The sequence below is a fragment of the Apus apus genome, chromosome 10, assembly GCF_020740795.1.
Source record: "Apus apus isolate bApuApu2 chromosome 10, bApuApu2.pri.cur, whole genome shotgun sequence".
Taxonomy (NCBI): Eukaryota; Metazoa; Chordata; class Aves; order Apodiformes; family Apodidae; genus Apus; species Apus apus.
The window spans coordinates 6059504-6081602 of NC_067291.1; the positions used below are offsets into that span (position 1 = coordinate 6059504).

General features: G+C 38.4%; 1 protein-coding gene across 5 annotated transcripts in view; it reads left to right on the plus strand.

Moving 5' to 3' along the window:
- APBA2 (amyloid beta precursor protein binding family A member 2) overlaps nucleotides 1-22099 on the plus strand; it is an 89187-nt gene that overhangs the window by 60649 nt on the left and 6439 nt on the right. For 4 of the 5 annotated variants that reach the window (XM_051628189.1, XM_051628191.1, XM_051628188.1 and 1 more), the window contains 7 exons: nucleotides 4754-4899; nucleotides 6213-6248; nucleotides 7776-7862; nucleotides 13166-13351; nucleotides 16496-16675; nucleotides 18526-18738; nucleotides 19535-19654. In XM_051628189.1, the coding sequence (XP_051484149.1) occupies nucleotides 4754-4899; nucleotides 6213-6248; nucleotides 7776-7862; nucleotides 13166-13351; nucleotides 16496-16675; nucleotides 18526-18738; nucleotides 19535-19654 (968 nt within the window). The remainder of the gene's footprint in view (nucleotides 1-4753; nucleotides 4900-6212; nucleotides 6249-7775; nucleotides 7863-13165; nucleotides 13352-16495; nucleotides 16676-18525; nucleotides 18739-19534; nucleotides 19655-22099) is intronic. The other variant, XM_051628190.1, reaches the window with a different exon arrangement.

Below are 22099 nucleotides of genomic sequence, written 5' to 3' on the forward strand. Positions count from 1 at the left end.
ATTCACCCCTCACAGCTCCTGCAGATATAACTGCACATTTTAATTTTATAGGGATAAAAAGGTTATGTCTTTTCTTACCCATCAGCTCACTACTCTGTTGGAAAGGTAGTTTCTGTTGGGAAGAGTATACTCTTTTAGTTAGCATTATACTTTTTTCTTTTTAGCTTAATAGTTTTTTTTCTCTGTAGTTTTTTCTGTAGTCACACAGTATGGGACCTATAGGCTATCTATCAGGCTTTTTCTATTGCAGGTTTTATATGGCATTGTCTAGTACAAATAAGTATGTAGCTTAGTAGGAGCTTATGTTAGCTAACATGTCTGCTCTCTGAATCTGAAGAAAAACAGTTTTTATTGGTAATTTGTACAGACAGCCCCAACAGGAACTGGATCCTACTGCATGTAAGAACAGATTCTGGCAGCTAACACTCACTCTGAACATGGATGGCAGTACCACAGCCATGTTCTGGTTATATGCATATTCAGCTCTTCAGGCACCTAACTTACAGCATGACTCCTTAACTACAGTAACTATATCTGTATGAACACATAGTAATTTTCATAGGCCATGTGGACATAAAAGCTAATTAGATAACAGGCACACACAAAAACATTGAAAATGTGTCCTTTTGCTATTATAATTGTTTTAGTAGTAGCACCACCACACACTTGTAGTGGTAATTAGTTCTGTGTTCAGGGGTTCTGGCTTTTTTGCTCTCTGTGATTGTCCTGTCACCATAAATCTCATTCCCTTGCACAGTCACAAGCATGCTGAGGTGAAGAAATCAGCCAAAATATGGAACTTGTAGAGAAGTATTTTGCAAGGTGACAAATGTCCTAAGTCCATTTACACCTTATGCAAAACCTGCTGCAGTGTCACACACCCTAAGGTCTCAGGGATGGTGAGGATGGTTCTCAGCAGGACATGCTTCTGTGCTCTTATTGCAGTTTCTAAATACTGTCTGGATCCTTGTTTTACACATTAAATATAAAAATATGTTCCTCACAGATTGTGGAATTCAGTTATGCTGGATTATTGAATGAATATTTTTTTCTTATTCTATGAATACAAAAGATAAGTTAATTTAAAAATGTTTTGACCTAGTCCATTCTAGAATTATATTTGTACTTGTTGCATTCATAGATCAGCAGAAAACCAAGTAATCTCTATTGCATTTATAAAATAGTGCAGAAATTTACATTTAAATTTTCCAGAAACAGTTATCTAGTGTTTAAGTACCAATACTTAACATAAACATTCCAATATTTGCTCACACTGAACTAATCTTCAAATTTCAAATCGATTTCTTTCTTCTTCCCTTCCTCCTTAGTAAGCCTTACTGGTGCTTACAGTCAAGGGCATGTGAAGTGCTCTGCTGAGCTGGGACCTCAGCCAAGTCTGCATTTTTATATTATTTAAAGCAGTCAGAGATAAGGGAAGAAAACACTCGGGTGACCCCATTTGACCCTGGCAATTTTCAATGCCGTTCCATCCTTCCTACACATCTTACATTACCTTGCAATTGCTTACATTGCCTTTGTGATGTACCTTCTATGTGTTTTCTGCCCAACATGCCTTAATTTTATTTTTGTTTCTGTATTAGCTGTTAGCTTTTTGTACATGCTGTTGTTTTATACATGGTGCTGCAGAATTTGTTGCTAATATCATGATTCTGCAAAAATCACTTTCTAATGCCATGAAGAGATGATGAAACCATATCCTACGAAAAACCTGCACTCTTTGAAGAATCCAAATAAATAAAATTAGGATAAGAAAATTGCTAAAAACTCTAGGTTATTTCCATGTGCAGTAAATTTAAAAACAGCATTGCTGTCACCAACAGGCAAGGCATGAGAAGGATTTCATGTTTTCTTTGTTAACACTCATTAATTTCACAGACCCCTAAGACAGGTGGGGATGACTTTGTGCTTGGAGGTGCCAGCAGTGTATGTTAGATTAGACCTTAGACATGTGTTTGAACCTGCCTTTGAGGTGGCCTCTCAGTGACTTGGAAATCAAGGCAAAAATGTCCTGCTCCAAGATGTACAAGGCACCGATACGACCAGAGTGACCCCAATTCTACGTTCTTGAAAATAACTGAAGAGAAAACAAGCTTTCCTGAGTTCAGCCAGAGTTTTTGAGGTGGGAAGGAAGTAGATTAAGGGACTGATGTTTTAAATAACTGGCACTTTTTTGGTTTTTTGTTATTGACAAATCCTGTAGACTCTCTGAATTTTTGTCTTTGCTCAATGTAGTAATGACTGTATTAGAATTTGTACCAAGAATTGCAACTTCACTTGTCTTCAGACACACAAAATATTTTTTTAAAAAAGAATCTAAATTAAGAACTAAAGGATGTTAGTTAAACTGATTTAAATATTATGTGGGTAAGCGTATTTCAGTTAAAGCAACCTTGATTCAATTTAAGACTGATTTATTTAGCCTGAAGTGAATGGAGGAAAACAAAATTAAAGCCACTTTAATTTTGAATGAGTGTGTTGATGCAGGTATCTAACGAAGTTCTGCTAACCTAACATTAAATTCACATCTTTAATTAATTTCCTTCTTTGCTACCCTTGAAACAAGATGTCAGTATCATGCAACATTAATATTTTGTTGCATGCTGAGAAAAGTGCAGATGTGTGGGACTAAGTTGAAAAGAGGTACGAATAACATCAGAAGAGGTGCCATATAAAATACCTCATCCATCTACTGAAAAATGTAAAGGTGCAAAGATGTAAGCAAAGACGAATAGAGATATAGTAAATGGAGCTTTTGTGGATTTTTAATTTTCTTTGATTCCATTCAGTGAATTAGTGCTGTAGGAACAAGGTTCTCTTTTTTTGAGGTGTTGTAAGACTTAGTTTTCATGAAGAGTTAAAGTGACTTTTAAAATTCATAGCTTCCCAAGGATTTAATTGAGGGTTTTTACATTTTCTGTGGAGATTGTAATTATTTTCTTTTTTAACTCTTTTCTAATACTTGGAGAATTTAAAACTCCACAGAATTGTATTCTGAGTTATAATGAAGATCCAAACCATTGCTGTATTTGTACGGATGAGATCTGAAGCAGAATGTGTCCTCCTCTAGTGTGTTATTATCCTTGCAAAGCGACGGTGTTTGCTAGCAAAACAAACAGCTCCGTTTTGGGTGAGCACTGGTAGTTAATATCAGGTCTCTGAAGAGTCAAGGACTGCTACAAATACATAGATGTGTTTATCTACTTTGCTAAATTACAAAGACTGTTGTTTTTTTTTGCTAGAGGTTGACATTTCTAGCAGGCGAATGCAAGGTCTGTGTGGAATTACAGGTGACAGCAGCATTGCTTGAAGAAGACAGTAGCTTCTTTTAATCAAATTTCTTGTCTGTTGAAAGACTTCTATATGCAAACCACTGTTTCAGTAAATTTCATCAGCATAGCATGCCATATGTTATTCCTTCTCCACACTCTAATCTTCTACATTCAATTGATTATCAATACATTTGAACTAATCCACTGTCTAAGAAAACCTTTTTTTAATTTAGCATCTCCCTTCAGTGTCATTTTACTTCTCACACATGAGATTGATGGACTTAACAAAACATTTGTTAGCAGCTTGGCAAGTTGGTACAGCTCAAAGAAAATGTATTTTACAAAACTCTGGAGGAACAGAAAATATTCACTGTCAAGAGATTTTGCCCAGTTCCCAGAATGACTGTTCTTTACTGTTGATCTAATCCATCTAGATGTAAAGCTTAACAGCTGAGTAAAGAGGATGATGAGCATAATCCCAGTATGAAATAAATAGTATCCTGTATTCTCTTCTCCCTGCCCCCTCTTTTTCAGCCTTGGAAAGAAACAGGAATTTCACCAAAGTAACTATGTATAAATAATAAGTGTATGCAAAGGCATTTTGTTGAATTAAGGCTAAAATTTTAAAAATACCAAGTTTTTAAGTTCCACTGTTTTCCTCTCTTTTTTAACATTAAGTATTTCATACTCTTTCCATGTACTGCTTTTCCATAACTGCCTTCTGTGACTTCCCTGCTTCCTGAGGAAAGGCTGTTTAACCTGGTGTGCAGATGCCACTGATTAGACCATGAAGGTTTTACTGAACTCCTGTACTGAAGCATCTTTCTCCAGCTCTCAGTTCCTATAATTTGTACAAATCTGGCAACTGTATTTTCTATCAGTCTCTGAATTCAGGCCTTACACATGACTAAACAGCATGAAGATGCCTCCTCTTATTGTTTCCTGAACTTTCTTACCTGTTAAGTTTCACAGCGGGCTTTTGCTGAAGCAAAGTACACCTTTGTGCCCATTGTTCATCAGTATTTTTGCCAGAAGTGATGTTTGGGAACTGTGTACTTCTACAAGCATCTCAAAAATATGTGGAAACACAAATCTGTATTCAAGCAGCAGTTAAGCTCATGCACTGTAACAGTCATACCCAGAAACAGTAAAGAAGTTAAGGAAACTGTCAGCATGATTGAAACTTGCAAATAATGCCAATGTGTTTATCAGTGCAACACAGAAAAATTTTTCCAATTATTTTCCTGTAGAATTCCACAATCAAACCATTATGCAATATTTTAAATACTGTATGTTCAGTTTAGATGGGTTTTTTTGGAAATTCTTATAGGGAAAAAATAATTTATTTTCCATGGGATTTCTTCCTGTTTCACACAGGTTGTTCAAGCCTCAAGATCCCTTATTCCATTTCTCATCTCTCTACCCTCTTTTGAAAGGCAGTAACTCTCAATGTCTCCTGTCAGTTCCAGGACCTTGTGAACCTGAAGACCTCATTGATGGGATCATCTTTGCAGCCAATTACCTGGGCTCCACACAGCTGCTGTCTGAGCGCAACCCCTCCAAGAACATCAGGATGATGCAGGCCCAGGAGGCAGTGAGCCGGGTGAAGGTAGGGGATCGGTGTGGTTTGTAGAACACCCTCTGATCCTTTGGCAGTTGATCTCTAATCAGGACAGGATCTCCAGCTTCAGTCCTGTTCAGAAGTGCACTTACATGAGTATAAATCTGGTACTGTAAATACCATTAGTTTCTAGTGCTTATTATGAAATTACATACAGCATCTCTGAGGAAAAAAATATAAAGTGTTCCAGAGTCTGTTCAGAATTGTTTTGAAGCTGAAGAATCCAAGTAGTAAAGACAAATTGCAGATTGCAATTAGGAAACATTCCAGTGGCAAAGCACAGGGTATTTGTTTGACTGTGGTTTTACTCTTATATCATTGAATCTTTAACTTACTACAGATTGTGGAGATTACTCTCAATGTATTGAATTATTACTTTTTTAGGACAAGAAGATTGATTACTGATGTGTTTGGATTTAGTATTATTTAGTGAACAATTTCTGTGTAAATAATGTAGCATAGACTGCTTCATAAAGCTGTATTAAAAAGTGCATTTTTGTATATAATAATCAAATTAGGATATTTTTTCTTTTACAATTTTGTAGTGGATCTGCTGTAAATATCTCATCCAAATAAACTCACACTTAGAAGGAGGTACATTTAAATGCTAGTAGAAAAATCTTATGCTTAGTCAATACTGTATTTAATTAGTAAAAATTGCATGTTTCTGAAGGAAACTAGTTTGGGACAATTGTTTAATTAACAAGAGACTGTCATGAATGATGATCGATTTGGCATTTATTAAAAAAGGGAAGACAAGAAAGGTTCAGTTCTTTAAACTTTTCAAACCTCCGAACTTCTATTTTGCATATTGTGATTCCTCAGGCAGTAAGGAATTGTTATTGCTGTTCCATGTATCAATAGCAATCCCCATCTCTCAGGGACACTTCACTACTTTAGAAAGTCACGGAAGAGAGCTTGAGTTAGATTTGTTCAACAGTTACGTATGATTAATACAGATAGAAAACCTTGAGTTTAAAATAGCGCCTCTGCTGTCATTTTAGACTGCTGTATATTTAGCAGGATAAGAGCTATGAGCAGCTGTTAACAGACAACACTCTTTGGTACCAAATTTTTTGTAATCAATGATCAACGTGCACAATCCCATTAAATCCAATTACGCCCAAGAACCGCGCAAGATACAAACAAATCTTTCTCTTTTGCATATCCTTCTCCCTCTGCCCCAAATTTTTTAACAGTCTGGATTCATAGTCAAAAGGTTTCCCTGACTTCCCACACTGTCTTTTCTCTTTCTTTGTGTGTACATCTGTCTGCATTCTTTTTTTTATGCTACTCCTCAGAGGATGCAAAAGGCGGCTAAAATCAAGAAAAAAGCGGTGTGTAAACTGTTTTTCTTGAATGCTAATGTTTGCCTACATTTTTGTTGCACTTGTTCTCCATGGAGTGTTGTGTCTTTCATTATGGGTCCTCATGAAGTTGTCATTTTGGTTTCTTCTTTGTTAAGTAGCAGAACACGAGATGGAATAAAATGAACTCATTATCTTCATTGTTCATTTGCTGGAGTGCCTGTCTGCTGCTCTCCTTCTGTTAATGCCTGTGGTTTGTTTAGTCCAGAGATGCCACCAGTGTTACCTGGGAGATTTTAAAAAAGATAGCATTTATTTTTATTTTGCTAACCAAAGCAGTAAGATATATTTCCTGTGCCTGTTACTTACTTTATTAAATTACAGGAGACATTTCACTCAGTTAAAAACTATACTTCAATTAACTACATAGAGTTGACAAAAATATCACTAGAATGAATCTTGCTCTTTTTGTTGGTCTTGGATGAAAGCAATGCAAGCAATTGCTATTGAAGTATACACTTGCTTTTGCTGGATGAGACTTAATTAAAATAAAATTAAACTGAATTAAGTATAGGTATAGCTAAGCCTTTTAAACTACAGAACAGAGCAGCAAATACATTGTCCTTCCTCGTACTGTTTCATCAAAGAACCAGTCTCTGACCTGGAGACTGATGCTTGCCTTTAGCACAGGGTGATTCAGTCTCTGGCTGTTTTCTTCTGAGGCTGCTAAGATGGGGGCTGCTAAATGCCAGTTGCAATAGTGCAATGTGGACAAGTAGCCTGGAGAAATAAATAGGTTCCTGCTGGAGCTCAGACTATCAAGGTAAGCTCTTAGATGATGCTTCCATGACAGGTGGCAGTTGCTTTGCCACTTTCTCTCCTGTTTCCTCATGTGTGCAGAGCCAGGACTCACACTTACTGCCATGTGGCTTTACACTGTAATCCCACTTGCACTGTGACCATGTTTTCTAATGGGATATGGAAGTATTTCCCAACTAAGCAGTGCTCAGAAGTTGGTCTAAAAGCCAGCTGATGGCTGGCTGTGATATGAGAGAAATAATAGTTCAGCACTCATTAATTTATTTTAAAAACTAAGCTAAAACTCTAAAATAACCCTAAACCCCACCACAGCACTGAGCACCATCTTGTACTTTTTTTGGTGAGCCTGCTGAAGATGGCAAGGGCTACACAGCTGATGGGCAGTGACTGACCCTTAGTTCTCCTACCTTCTCAGCTCCAGTGCCCCAAGTACTCAAGTGCATTGAAGAGACAGTGGGGAAGAAACAGCCATACCCTTCTAATTAGAGAATTTTAGTACTTAAGCTGTCAGTCCCATGGGCTCCAAAGTGTCAGTCTTACCCACAAAATCAGAGTATGCTCCATTCTTTCTGTGCAATAAATGCATTCTTTGCAGGTATTTAGAAACATCTTTGAATAGCCTGTCGTGGTTGAACAGTGCAATTGCCTCACATCCCATTATGCTTGAAATGACCAGTGAATTTGTCATTCTAGAGAGGAAATTCAAATTCCCCTTGTAACAAAGCATTTGTCTTTTAGACTTCAGAGGGAGATTCCCAGGCCTTGACTGAAGTGGATCTGTTCATCTCCACACAAAGAATCAAAGTTTTAAATGCAGACACACAGGTAAGTTATGATTAAAACTCTTCAAGAATAACTTTGAGTTAGATCATGCTCTTACACTGTCAGTGGGAAACTTCACTCACTACATTTGGATAAAGTCACTGTTGTGAGATTAGATCTGCTATTGTTGTAACACCTGCCATTTGCCCATACAGAAATGCTGACACCAGTTTTGCCTACTTGATGTATTGGAAAATATCTGCATGTTAGTGAGATCTGTAATTCAACTTACTCATATCTTGCCATTTTTAATATCTAACCTCTGATTTTTCCATTAAATCACATCTCAGCTACCATCCTCTTTGCCTGAGGTAAATTATTTTAATTATTCATATAAAGGAAGCATCTGGAGGCCACAGCCATAATCAGCCTCATCCTCTAGGAATACATATGTATATTCAAAAAGAGGTAATCTTTAGAAGGAATTTACAATTAAATACACATAATTTATAAATGGATCCCCATATTTACTATAATAATCTCACAAGATCTTTTAGAGTTTGATCATATGTATAGAAACTTTTCAGATTTTTCTTTTTGAGAGGCTTTGAAAAGGGAAATTTTAGTGACATTGTTTGCTTTAGTTTTCATTAAAAAGCTCCACTGTGTGTAGCTAACAGCAGACCAGCAGTTACATTAAAAACCAAATCATTTAGAAAGTGCTTAGTTCAGCTAGATACAGCCAAACTAGAAAGTTTATCTTGTAGTATTTAGAAAAATGTTTGGAGGAACTTTACACTATCTTTTCAATGATACTTTTCCACAACTTAGGAAGATAATACTTAGTCCTTTTTTTTCATAGCAGAAAAGACTAAGGGTTCTAGGAAGTTCAACTGTCAGAAATATATCAAAACAAACCCTCTTAGGCAGTTTGTGAGCAGAGCAAGAGTTAGCACAGACTTGCCAAAAGTAAATAATGTCAAATCAGTCATTTTCTTTCGTGACAGGGAATATATTTGTCCATGGCACAGAAGCAGCACATGTAACTTAGTGAATTAAATACAACTTTTATATCTTATAATATAATCTATATTACATGATACAAGAGAGACAAGCAGGCTAAAAATATTTCTGAGACTGTACTTATTTCTGATAATTTGCCATGTAGATGGCAATATAAAGAGATAAAAAGCAGGCTACATTTAGAATTTTGGTTTATACTTAGTATATAGTCTGTTTTTATAACAATGCAAACTGTGAGGCACCTCCATCTTGCTAAAATTTAAGAGAGCATTACTGTCTTTTAATGTGAGGGTAATGATAGTATCTACAAAAAATGGATTATTTTTCTTTTAACATAAACAGATGTCCTGAGCATGGCACTAGAACTCCCAAGAGATGGAGCCAGAGGAGCAGAATCTCCCATGACTATGGGGAGCAATATTTACAATCTGCCATCCATAAGTTGTCCTGACACTGCATTTCATCCATGATAACTGATGCCACCGTTAGCTTTTGTGACCTCATGGTAAAGATGTATCATCCAAAGAGTATTTTATCAAACCTTATGACTATTTTTTGCATTAGCAGGTGATAAAATGCTAGTAATTAGCAGTGAAAAGATGACTATAGACAATTACTGATAAATGAACAGCTACAGTTTGTAGTTGGAATGTATAGCAGTAAATAGATAAGGTTTTTTTTATTGAGAAAGGATTAGTATTAGTAGAAGTCAATCTTTCCCTTCTCTAAATAGCTCAGCATTTCAGCTGAACACCAACCCTTTTAAAAATAAAAAAGGGAAGTCCTTTGAGGCAGACCATAAACACTTGATCAAAGTAACTGTTATCTTATTCTCCTGCTTCCCCTGAGATTTCTAGTGATACAAAATGCAGTGCAGCACAACACTGGAGTCTAGTGTGAGCTGGTCAACTAGACGAAATAATTTTTGGCTTGGTAATATTTTCCAGTGCTAGTGAAGTTTCCTGACTGGTGTAATTACCATAGGTCTGTTTCAGCTGGTGTGGCAGCTGGCAGAGACAATCTGTTCTTCCATGGCTTTATCAATTATATAAAATCTCTTTCTGCAGTGTGCTATCCATGTTTTAATACATCTGCAGTGTTGCATAGCTCACATGAGGTAGCAGCTGATTTAAAATGTAAAATTCTCAGTGAAAAAAAATATGCAGCAGGGTTCAAAATACTGAGTAGCACCAGCAAAGTGCACTGCCATGTGCAGCAGAGCCAGCACTGGTGGTTCTGCTGCCCTCAGGAACACCAGGAGACTGCACTCCTGCCACTCGTGAGCTGCTTCTGCATTTAGTTACTGAATGCATCCGGCCCAGGCTGACCACCTCTTTGGTGTATGTGGTAGAACTGACCTTAGGTTTGGCCACGTGCCTGCTCCATAGGAGAGCAATTCTTCCCCAACTGCTGTAGCTTCAGGGGCTTGCAGGCAGTGCATGAAAACAGCAGAAATACCACTGCAGCCTCTCCCATCTTCTTGCTCCATCAGTGAAGAGAAGCTGAGAGTGAAGCAACTAGGAAAACTAACAGAGGAAATGTATTACAAATGTTTATGTTATGAGCCTCTGGTAGATAATTGGTTCCATAAAATCTTCTGACTTGTTAGGCTAATTTACACTCCCACAGGATTACATCACTTGAAAGCTTGGGAAATGCTTAGGTTTTCCTCCTTCAGGTGTTCTTTGGGTTTCAAGAGGGACAACAAACAAGTTTCTAGTGGAGTTCCTTAGAAATGGAGATTCTGAGAAAGGGGAGTCTGGACAGGAGAAGACTGAACAGGCGTTTTGAAGAAGGCCAGGAGAGAGGCTGACTTTCTGAGGACAAGGACAAATGTAAAGGATGGAATGGATTGGACTAGAAAAGGGATGAGGGAAAGAACAGAGAAGCAGATGGGCAGAGATGGAGGGATTAATGGGAAAGCAGCAAAAGAGGAAAAGGGGTGAAAATGAGATAATGGTAATAGAAAACAGGAGGAATGGAATATGGAGTCAAAAGCAAAGACGTGTTTACAGTCACTGTATCTGATTTGCCTTATTCCTAATTGTAATTGCATAGACAGGGAAAAGGTGGCAGGGAGGGGAGGAATGACTGCTTGCACTGCTACAAGGGGAAAACACAAAAAAACCCTTTGAGTAACTTCTGTGTGATAAAGACAGACAGTCTTTCTTGGCAGGTGAGAGTAAATGCATTCTTTTTTCCCAGTCCACTCACTGTGCTCACTGCATGTATGATTACACCCTTACAGAATACTTAGTGCAGACTACTGAAAAGCAATTATCTCTGCAGGGCTCCCAGGATCCTGCTGAGACATGTCTATTATAAAACGTTTTTCCATACTGAGAGAAGTACTATAAACCCTACTGAGCTGCTGCAACCCTTAGAGACGTTTCCCAAACCATCTCTTAACCATCACCACTTATCATAGTTTAGTGATAAGCCTAACACTTTTTCTTTCAAGCCTTAGAAGAATCATTAGAGTAATTTTATGGGTAGTGAGTCTCTTCAGTAAGACAGGTGGTTCTAAGAAACAACTCTTATTTTTCTCTCTCTGTCAAGTTAAATTGTACTGAAATTCTTACAATAATTACTCTTGTCAACCTGATTAACAATCTTTCTCTCAGGCCTTAGAGATTTGTTCAGCTAATGGTAAACTAATGCCTACCTGTTTATATAAAGGATGCTGCTGCTTATATACATTATTTAAATAGTGTATTATCTCCTACCATGTTATAAGGGGTTTTTTTGGAAGTTCAAGGGAGACCTGCCAGTACAGACACAGCAAAAGGGCATCTCAGGCATCTAATGTGACTGAGTTAAGTGAAAACTTGCCTCATGCTGCTCAGTGGGACATTCTGATACATATCAAGAGCCACTAGTAGCTAATAATCAAAAAACCTAAACAACAAATAGCCTTCTTAGTTAAAAAAACAAAACAAAAATACCCCACAAACAACAATCCTGTAGTCAGTTTTCCTTTCTTCACATACCTTTCCCCAACATACCTATGGAAGCTTTTCTTGTTGCTCTTTGCATCCCGAGATTTAATTCCATCTGGGATTTGGCTCTCCTGACCTGATCCCTAGCTGCTCGGACAACCTCTCTGTAATCCTCCCAGGGTACCTGCCCTAGCTTCCACCCTCTGTATGTTTCCTTCTTCAGTCTGAGCTTTTCTAGGAGCTGCTTGGTCATCCACATTGACCTCCTGGAGTTTTTAACTGACTGTCTCTTAGTTGGGATGCATCACTCTTGGGCCTGGAGAAGGTGATCCTTAAATCTCAGCCAGCCTCCATGGGCCCCTCTTCCCTCCAGGATGTTATCTCATGACACTCTCTTGAGCAGATCCCTGAAGAGGCTGAAATCTGCCCTCCTGAAGTCAAGGGTAGTAAGCTTGCTGTGAGCCCTCCTTGCTGCCCTAAGGATCTTCAATTCCACCATTTCATGATGGACTACAAATATGCACTCACTTTTCTCTTGTCCAAAGCAACTCAAGTCTTACTGAAAGCAGAAAGTAAATTAAGAGTTCAAAAAGACTAAAGTAATTAAGAAGATGCAGAGCTCATGGATTTGAGATAGAGGCAGTACTCTTCATGGTGTTTTATGTAAGAAACGTTCATTAGGATGAAGGTTGGATAGATTTCTACTTAAAATCATTCTCAAAGGCAGCAGCTCTTCTGAGTTCATGCTCGCAGCACAAACCAATTGGCAGCCAGATGACACTGACTGGAATACAACTTGACTGTGAGCCCAGACCTGTTCCCTGCAAAGTGACCTGAGATATGCAGGTTGGCAGAAAAAAGTATCAAAAATTCTGCCTACAGAGAAGGTGAAATCCTGCCTTTCACAGCTCTTTACAAAGAAAGTAAGTTTTGCTTGGATGTGTATGAGCAAATGTTACCTTAGACGTTATTGGTATCATAGGACATGATTACAATAAAATTGAGAAATTATAACATTTTCTCATACCTGTATGACTTTGCTAAAACTTGTGATGAAGAAATGCAGAAATTCATCTGCTTCATTCAGCAAAACCAATACAAAAGGGAAACAATTTGCCAACAGCATGAAAATCTTTGTAAGTCTAGAACTGCATTATTTGCAGGAGTAACCATGCTGTATCTGCTCAGGCAACACTTCCACTGAAGCTGATTTCTTGAACAGTCACAATGCCTGCAGTTGGGGCCCACTGACTGCATACGGAGTGTCAGATCTGGGGCTGTGAAAAGTGCCTTTGTAGGTTTTCTCATTCTCAAGCAAGCGGCCACCAAGGAGAGGGAAGATGCAGCATCAGTAGAATAACAGCAGGCATGAGGAATGACTTGGTTTCTCTTTGCTCTCCCCAGGAGACAATGATGGATCACGCCCTGCGCACCATCTCCTACATTGCCGACATCGGGAACATCGTGGTTCTGATGGCGCGGCGCCGCATGCCGAGATCAGCTTCTCAGGACTGCATTGAAACAACACCTGGTGCCCAGGAAGGAAAAAAGCAGTACAAAATGATATGCCATGTCTTTGAGTCAGAGGATGTAAGTACATGGAATTCAATTTATTTAAACATTGTATGTCACTTAGAAAATCTCTGAAATTGTATCTAATTAATTGAAATAATTGTTGTTGTCAATAATATTTTCTGCTTGCAGCTACAGGTTTTTCTGTGGAAACATCAGCCAGTTCTTCATCCATGTTTGTACCTCTTTTCTGTCTCCACAAATTCATGTCTCTCTCAGTCCTCTTTGTTTCCTCTGTTATAGAATAATTTGTGTTCTTTCAACAGTGCTGCTCCAAATGCTTTAGTACTTACTTATTTGGAGTCATCTGGAAGTTGATAGCCATCCCTAGTCAAAATTCGTTTATGGGATATTAAATTGATTATTCATTCTGTACTGGGTCCTTCAGTTCAGCGGGTTGTGACATAAACACATAAACCTCCAGACACTTGGCAATGAGGTGAAACCATTCTGGACCTCTTTCAAACTGCAGCCAAGTTGCTGAGGTCTACCAGCCTGGCAGGCCTGAACCAGGTTGCCCTCTGCCCAGTCCTCATGGTGCACTTACCTGTGGTTGGTACACATACTCTCAAACATCTGCCTTGATACTTTGATGTTTAAGAACAGATTCAGCTGTTGATTTTTCAGTTCTCTTTTTTCATGCCTAGCAAGGATTATGAATTAGAATGTTTATATAAATGCAGTAGAGCTAAGAAAGTTTGGTTTTCTATGTTTATAGACATTTTTTTCATGGCCAGTGGAGTTTAGCAATTCTTAAGTAAAAGACCAGGAAGAACTTGCTTCTCACTACTCTCTCAGAACATCTATAAAATAGAAAGCATAATTTAGAGTAATTTTATGCCATAAGATAATCTGAGATCTAATACTATATTAGCCCTATGACAGTTGTTGTTAAAATTCCATTTAAAAAAGGAAGATTTTCACTTGCATCAGAAATACCAAAAGATCAAAGAACTTGGAGCCATTCTCAAGATAGCATTGTAGAAGTAGTGCTCTTCAACACAAAACATTTGCTGGAAAAAAATACCAAGCTAGTCAAACTGAAAAAGCAAAATTTATTGTCTGAGATACAGATATTAGTAACTGGCTGTACTAAACATTCTGACCATTGTTACATAAGAACAGCTTTAAATATAAATTCTGTCATACCAATTAAAAAAGCATTGAGCTCTTTGGTTCAGACAGTCGTAACTCCCAGGTTGGGTATTATTTGAACTAAGCACTTATTTTCATTATTCTAAAGCAGCTAAGCCTGTGAAGGAGAAATGGCATTGTCCAAAGGTGAGAGTCCTGCACTGGGATTGTTCTCAGACCTAGTATCTCAGCTCTGCCACTGATTTGCTGGGGTGACCTTTTCAAGCAACTTAATTACATTATCTCTAAGTTGTAGCTAATACTCAAGATTTTAATAACCATTCATAACAACCTTGGAGATACAGATGAAATTAAGATGTGAGAACTGGCTGTTACTAGCAGTAATAGAAGAGAATGTGACATATAGACATGTTTGTTTTGAGAATGCAGAATGGAGGCAAAAGCAAAGAACTGCAGAGACAGCAAAGGAGTCTGTAAGGACTGGTGATAAACTTCAGTAGCGGAATGATATAAAAACCGTTATTTATAACTTCTATACTACTCCAAACCTCTTGGTATACTGATAGGATTGGAAAAGATGTTTTAAAACATAAAGGAATGATTTGTGACTGGCTAGGCTAAATAAGCCCTTGATTTTCTAGGACAATTTTCCAGTGAAGCAGATTGGTGCTTTTCAGTGCTGCAGCACAAATGTCATAAGAAAGCCACCTTTCTACATCAAAGAAAACACTGTATCTGATGGTAGATTGCAAGGAGATTTAGATTTACAGTATTGTCTGGAAAGCCCTATGCATTCATAATGCATTTATCAAGTACCTGCTGAATAAGAAAGTGTGTTGCATTTCCTGAATAGTTTTATAGTTTTGATAGAAATATTAGTAGGGAATTACATTGTAAGGTGTTATTAGCTCCTCCTCAGATCATTGGGAGATACATCCCCCAATGACAGAATCCAGTACCTGCAAACTACAAATATGTGAAAGCTCAATGTGACATTCTCCTGGGAGCTGCTGTAAACTCAGGAACATTTAAAAAATCAAGCCTAGAAAAATTTGACTACAAATTCCTTGTACTTCCCTCTACCTGTTTCTCTGTGTATCAGTGCCATCTAGTGGAACAAGAAAGTAAATTTTACAGCAGTTCAATAACTACTTAATTAGTTGACTTCCGCAGCGTGCTGGATCTATAAAGCTGTCTTGTCGTCATTGTCAGTTTCTGTAGATTTCTTTCCAATGCCTACGTACTTCTGACATCCAAATAGCAACCAATGGGAAGTCACATTTTATTGCATACTTTAGTAAAATGCATGCAGAGGTAAGTGCTTCAAAAATCAATAAAGACATGGGATTTCGAACAGCTGGTCTTAAAATTAACAAGCTATAATCATGGCTCTGTCTGCATTCTTGAAAGCATCCCTGACATTGCTGGTCAAGGTGTTAATGGGAATAGCTACTGTAGATGTGGAATGGATAACTAGGGCTATTACTGGGTTGCTGGGAATATGAAACACAGGTACCATGGCAGAAATAGGAGAGCAGATGGTTTTCTTGAAGCAGTGTTTTCAGTCCTGTAAAACCAAGCTGGAGAACCAGCAGGTGACACAACCACCAAAATCATCAGTGTGTACGTGTCTATGAAGGCACGTGCAAGCAGAGCATCCCTTCTCTCCTCACTCCTGGAAATATGCTGTGATCAGAAGCAGGGTTTGTGACAGTCATTTCTGTCAGCTCTGTTCCATATTGGTACAAAGCCAGTCCTCTCCAGTGTTTATTGGAACGAGTACATGAAGAGCATATGGCTGCTTGCTACTGCACTGTGCTAATGGAGAGCGATCCACAGGGTTTTGAAAAGCAGATTGCAATTTGATTTTGGATGTAATGGATTCTTTCTGTACAACTGACCTGAAAGTGACTTTATATCTATACTAATGTAGACTAATGTAGCAACTTTGCAGGATCATTTATTGTGACTCTGTCTTTAAATCCAATCTCTCTCTTGCTTTTATGGCTCCAGCTGTAAACTGTTTATGGGCCCTTTCTCTGAGCTGTGTTTTGTTCTATATTCCAGGCACAGCTGATAGCTCAGTCAATTGGTCAGGCTTTCAGCGTGGCTTACCAAGAGTTTTTAAGAGCCAATGGAATTAACCCAGAGGATCTCAGTCAGAAAGAATACAGCGACATCATCAACACCCAAGAGATGTACAATGATGATCTCATACACTTTTCCAATTCAGAAAACTGCAAAGAGGTAAAGTAGTTTTGGAATTTCTTTTCAGTTTGATCCATTTTTTCAGGGAAATGTAGTTGTCATGGAAATATCTTTTATCATTTTAAGGATGACTTTACCTCTCAAAATGAGTTGTTTCATGAATACTGTGCTACTAAAAGCAGCTTTATAAGTTTTTAGAATTTCTTCTTTTAATTTTCAAGGTCTACTGATCAAAACAGTAATAAAGCACGTGTATATCTGACATAGATAAGCTCTCTGCTATTCACAGTACACAGTGTAAGGTGTTCATGTTTTACCAAGGTATTGATGCAGAGAAAGACATGACAATCCATTTTAAAGCATGTTGTGATTTATCCTTAATAGATGCAAGGACGAGTCCAGGATGTTGTGGCACTGAGAAAGTAAATTTCTTTTCCCCTTTTTCAACAGAACTGCCACATTAAATAGTTTCACACTTGTAAGAATTTCCCTCAAGTGCCCCAAATGACATAAGTGTAACTATTTACATTTTGTTTTGGGCTTAATGGATTCTTCCTGTACAACAGCCATATAGTTCACATTTTACATTTCATACAAATGTCATTGCAATGCTGGGCATTCAAACCAGAATACAGCCAGTGCAGCTGCACCCAGATTCTGCTCTGTCTTGCGTTGCTACAGCAGGGATGGATCTGGCCTGTATTCTAAAGGTCAGTTTCTCTGCTGAGTCCTAAAGCAATCTTTTTTGAGATTAACTGCAAATTGCTTAATCCTGCAGTCACAGCTTCCCTACTTATTTTTTCTAGCATTACAAATTCTTTTGTACAGCATGTGTGTTCTTGGGAAGAGAGTATTTTCCACCTATACTGTACCTGCAGATGGAAAGGTTTTGATTTGATGTGTAGTTTAATACATCTGCAGTCAGAGTGTTTTCCTGTGCCTATAAAGCCTGACAAGGTGTTTCTCTTGTAGCAAACATGGGAAAACTCAGTTGAACAAATCTTAGTCTAATTTAGAACTGGATCAGGAAAATATAGATATGTCATTTTTTAAAGTGATCTGAAAGTTCATTATGTGGCATCATTGTTTCTAATTGGGTGATGGATAGCTGCAACAAAAGTCAGCTGGCCTTCATGATTCCTGCAAGTACAGATGTCCCTGTCCTTCCACATTTGAAAGAAAAGAATTCCCAGCATTTTGTTAAGAGTGTGTTTTCTACTTAAACTCTTACTCATCTTCTGTAAAAGACAGACATACTATGATTACTGAACAGTTAACATCACCATATTTGAGAAGTCATCATTTCCATTACACAAGCATATCAGGGATGTTAGATCATCATGCTAAGCTCAAGTATGTTCAATAATGTTAATAATAATAGTAATAGTAGTAATAATAACAGCAACAATAATCAAGAGATCCTTGCCTGAAAATAAGGAGAGACAAACCCTGAGATCAAGAGACAATCTGAGCAGTTATGGCAGAAGTGGAGCTGAACTCAAGCTTCTGTTCCAGGCATTGCCTTATCCACAAAATGTTACAGCCTTCCCTTGCTGCCAGTTTCCAGGGAGGATAAAAACTTACTTGGCATTCACTCATTTGTATTTGGTTCCACCAGCCTCTGCAGAGTTAACCAGTGTGTTAGTTTCTTGCTTATTACGAGAACCTGTACGACCTTCAACAAACAAGTGGAGGGTGGCCCTGAAAAGAAACAGGAATGTGTTACACAGCATTATCAGGGTTTTTGAAGTCCTGCTCTACCTCAGGACAAAGAACAGAACTACTTTTGTAATTTGCAGGTGTTAGTCAGGAACAACTGACATGCCAGTGCTCAAATTTAGATAAATCAAAGCAAAAAATATGTTTTTTAAAATTATTTTTAATTGCAGCTCCAGCTAGAAAAGCAGAAGGGAGAAATTCTTGGGGTTGTGATTGTGGAATCTGGATGGGGATCCATTCTACCCACTGTTATCCTGGCTAACATGATGAATGGAGGCCCTGCAGCCCGTTCAGGAAAACTAAGCATTGGAGACCAGATCATGTCCATCAATGGGACCAGTTTGGTTGGTCTACCTCTTGCTACATGCCAAGGGATCATAAAGGTAACTTATAAACTTACAACTATATGCTGTAGATTGTAAGCCAGCAGAGATGTACAATTCTGACAATCAGCCCTGTAGACTTCCAGCAGATTTTTCGTATCAATGAAAAAAAAGAAAGAAAAAAGAAAAAAAGTAGTTATCATTGACAACAAGGAGGATTATCAACAGAGATTCAGGGGTGATAATGTGCAGAACTGTAGGTCTGGAGAATTTGATTGCAGCTTTGTTACTGGACTATAACAAACAAAGATCTGAAAAACTTGCCTCAATTAAATTACTTAGCTACCTCCAAAGTTTCAGGCTTCCCCACAGCCTGCAAATTAAAATCCAAGGATTAACATCTACTGTTTCTCTGGGCTCCGTGTAGATGAAATGGCTGGAGGCTTGTGACTGCAGGACAGATGAAGTGAGTAGACACCATCTCAGTGCATTATCTTTAGTCAATGAGACTGATTCTAATGTCTGTGCAGATTTACCAAGAGTAGTAGCAGCAGGAGATTATTTAGCCAGATGCTGGTAAAGCACAAGAACTAGTCTGTTCTGTTTTTTTCTTGAAAACTTTCTTAAAGTTTCTGTATTAAATAAAGGCAATTTTTTAATCTGTTTTGTTGTGCTAAATAGCTTGGGAAATAAATAAAACAGAGAAATGTATCCCCAAGTTAACAACAGATTTCTAATTAATTCTAGCTTATCTTTTTCAAAACAGCTGCTTTACACTCTTACAATTAGAAATCCATTAATGACAGAGCAAATTATGATCAATTTCAGAAGTATTAACATTTGGAATATCTTACAGGGTCTCAAGAATCAGACACAAGTCAAACTGAACATTGTCAGCTGTCCTCCTGTTACTACCGTCCTCATAAAACGGCCAGACTTAAAGTACCAGCTGGGCTTCAGTGTACAGAATGGAATTGTAAGTTTCTGTGTTCAGTGATTGTTTTGGTTTCTTTTTCTTTCAAGAAACACACTGAAGTATTCAACAAATCCTTGCATATTACCTCTATTTTTGCACTGACCTTAATTAATCAAAACCTTATCATCACATCTCTGAGTATTATAATGCAAATGCACAACACCAAAACAAATACTGCCATTCTTGAGGTATTTTCCTACATTATTGAGCCACAAGATTCATAGTCCAGATTGTTTGGTGCAACATCTGGATCAGCTAGCTAATGTGTAACTCTGTCACTAGTGGGCCAGAGTTACAAGGAGAACAGTTATGCTGAACCAGGTTTTTACAATTATAACATTCTGATCTTAGCTTTGATCCTGTTTCTCTTTTTTAAATTTCAGCACACACTCCCTAAGACTTTTCATTTTTCTTTCACTGTCCAAAATTTATCTGGACCACATGGCAGTGGACAAGGGAGTACAATTGTGACCTCCTCTGGTGAAAACTGAACATCTCTCACTACAGCTGCATAGGCTGTGGCCCAGGTGTCCCTTCTCTGCATGCTGCAGTTTCCCTGTAACAACAGCAGCAAACAGAATGAATGTGGCAGGTGAGACTTACCCAGTGCAGCTCAGGGTCCTCCTCTCATAGTTCTTCCTTCCCAAGCCATTCTCCAACACCTTTCCAAAGCAAACTGCCAACATAAATAGCTCAGGTAGTTACCTGGCCTTTCTGGGAGCTGATAGTAGCATTAGACACTGTGCAGGACCATCACCATCCCCTCTTCCTCCAGTCTAGGAAAAAAAATAATTAGGCTGCTCACACAGAAAACCACATGACAAAGAACTATGGGCTCTGGTCCCGTTCTGTGAAACTCAGCAATTGAAGTTCCCAGGCTTCTGTTTGTCACCCTTAGCAGAGTAGCAGGTAACTCTCTAGGATATGGTTTATGGGTCTTACTGTGCTTTAGCAAACAGGTGGCTCATTAGTGGCTTTTCAGCTCTGCTAGTCACCTCTAAGTTATTATTGTACCTCAGTTTTAAGTATTCCTACCTAAGATCATGTTACTGTGTTGGGGTCACAGCAGAGGCTGGTATAAGGAACACAGCTACAAGCTGTGGCCCTGCTGGATACACACTGAAGGCTGACAGCCTTTAGAAGCAGAGGTTTAAAGTATTTGTCATGTTTGGGATTAATGCTCTGACACTTGAGCATAGAGAGGTATCTACAAAAATACAGAAAAATCAGGTCTGGTGTATTTCTGTCCTCCTTTGCCTGTGCTTAATTCCTTTCCCCTGCATGTATGTGTATGTTGAGTGGGTATGGGTATTGCTGGAAGTTCACTTTGTTAGCACCAACTCTTGGTATAAAAAGGATGAAAGGGATGGGATCTGATTCTCACAGAGGGTGCCAAGAACAGGAAATAACACTGTAGGCGACAGTAGTATGTTCAGCTGGTGCTATGATAAAAAGAGGAAAATAGTTAAGGAACAATGAGCTGTACTTCGGTGTGTTTATCAATTCCTTTAGGAGGCCTGTGGAAAAGAATCAGGCCAAGGTGGATTAGAAGCAGCATATCATGTCCTCACATGGAGAGAGGCAGTTATGGAGTCTGAGACACTCTATCCATCTTGTCCCAGCTTATTATCTCCTTCATCATTGCAGCCTTAATTTAGTAAACTCTGCAGACTGCATGTTCACTCCACCTACTGGTCATTTGACATATTCACCACACTGGATGGCCATAATTAATTCCAGTTAAAATAAGCAACATTTAGATGACATCCAATATAAAGTTTACCAAAGAAAGCCTGGTAATAAAATTCACTTGTGAAGAGTCTGCGTTTGAACATGAAAGCCAATCCACAAAAAAAGGAGAGATGAACGTTTTGTTAGGCTGCTGTATGGACAAGCTTCTCTAAGTTCTTCCTCAGATAAACTCTCTTACTTCACTTAACATTTAAAAATATGACTCTGCAAAGGACATCTCTGGTAGTTTGACACTAAAAGTGGTTCTGTCATTGCCAGCAATTGTTATAAATGATGACAGAGTTGAGAAATAATATCCTTATTCTTTGTTGGCTCAGCATTAGCACAGTGAAGAAATAAATGGCTTGCCAGGACAGGTATAATTAAATGTCTCCCACTGCTGTGCCATCCCCTTGTTCTGCATGCAGCTGGTACTTACTTCTGTGCCTCTTCTGATAGTGGTTTTCAGTGGCTCCTTTTCACCCTGCCTATCTCATCTGTGCAGGATGTACAGCCATTATATTAGTGAATAGCCCATAAACAACCTGAATGTACAGAACTCCTCTCTGAGCTGGGGTTTGCTTGCACAGGATATCAGGAAGATGCAGAGACTGGGCTGCTGCAGGTGACTCTTTTCATGCATTCTGTGTGTAATTCTGTGTAATGGATGCAAAGCCAGGAGGTGTGCTTGATGAAAGACCAGTAGTGCCAGCT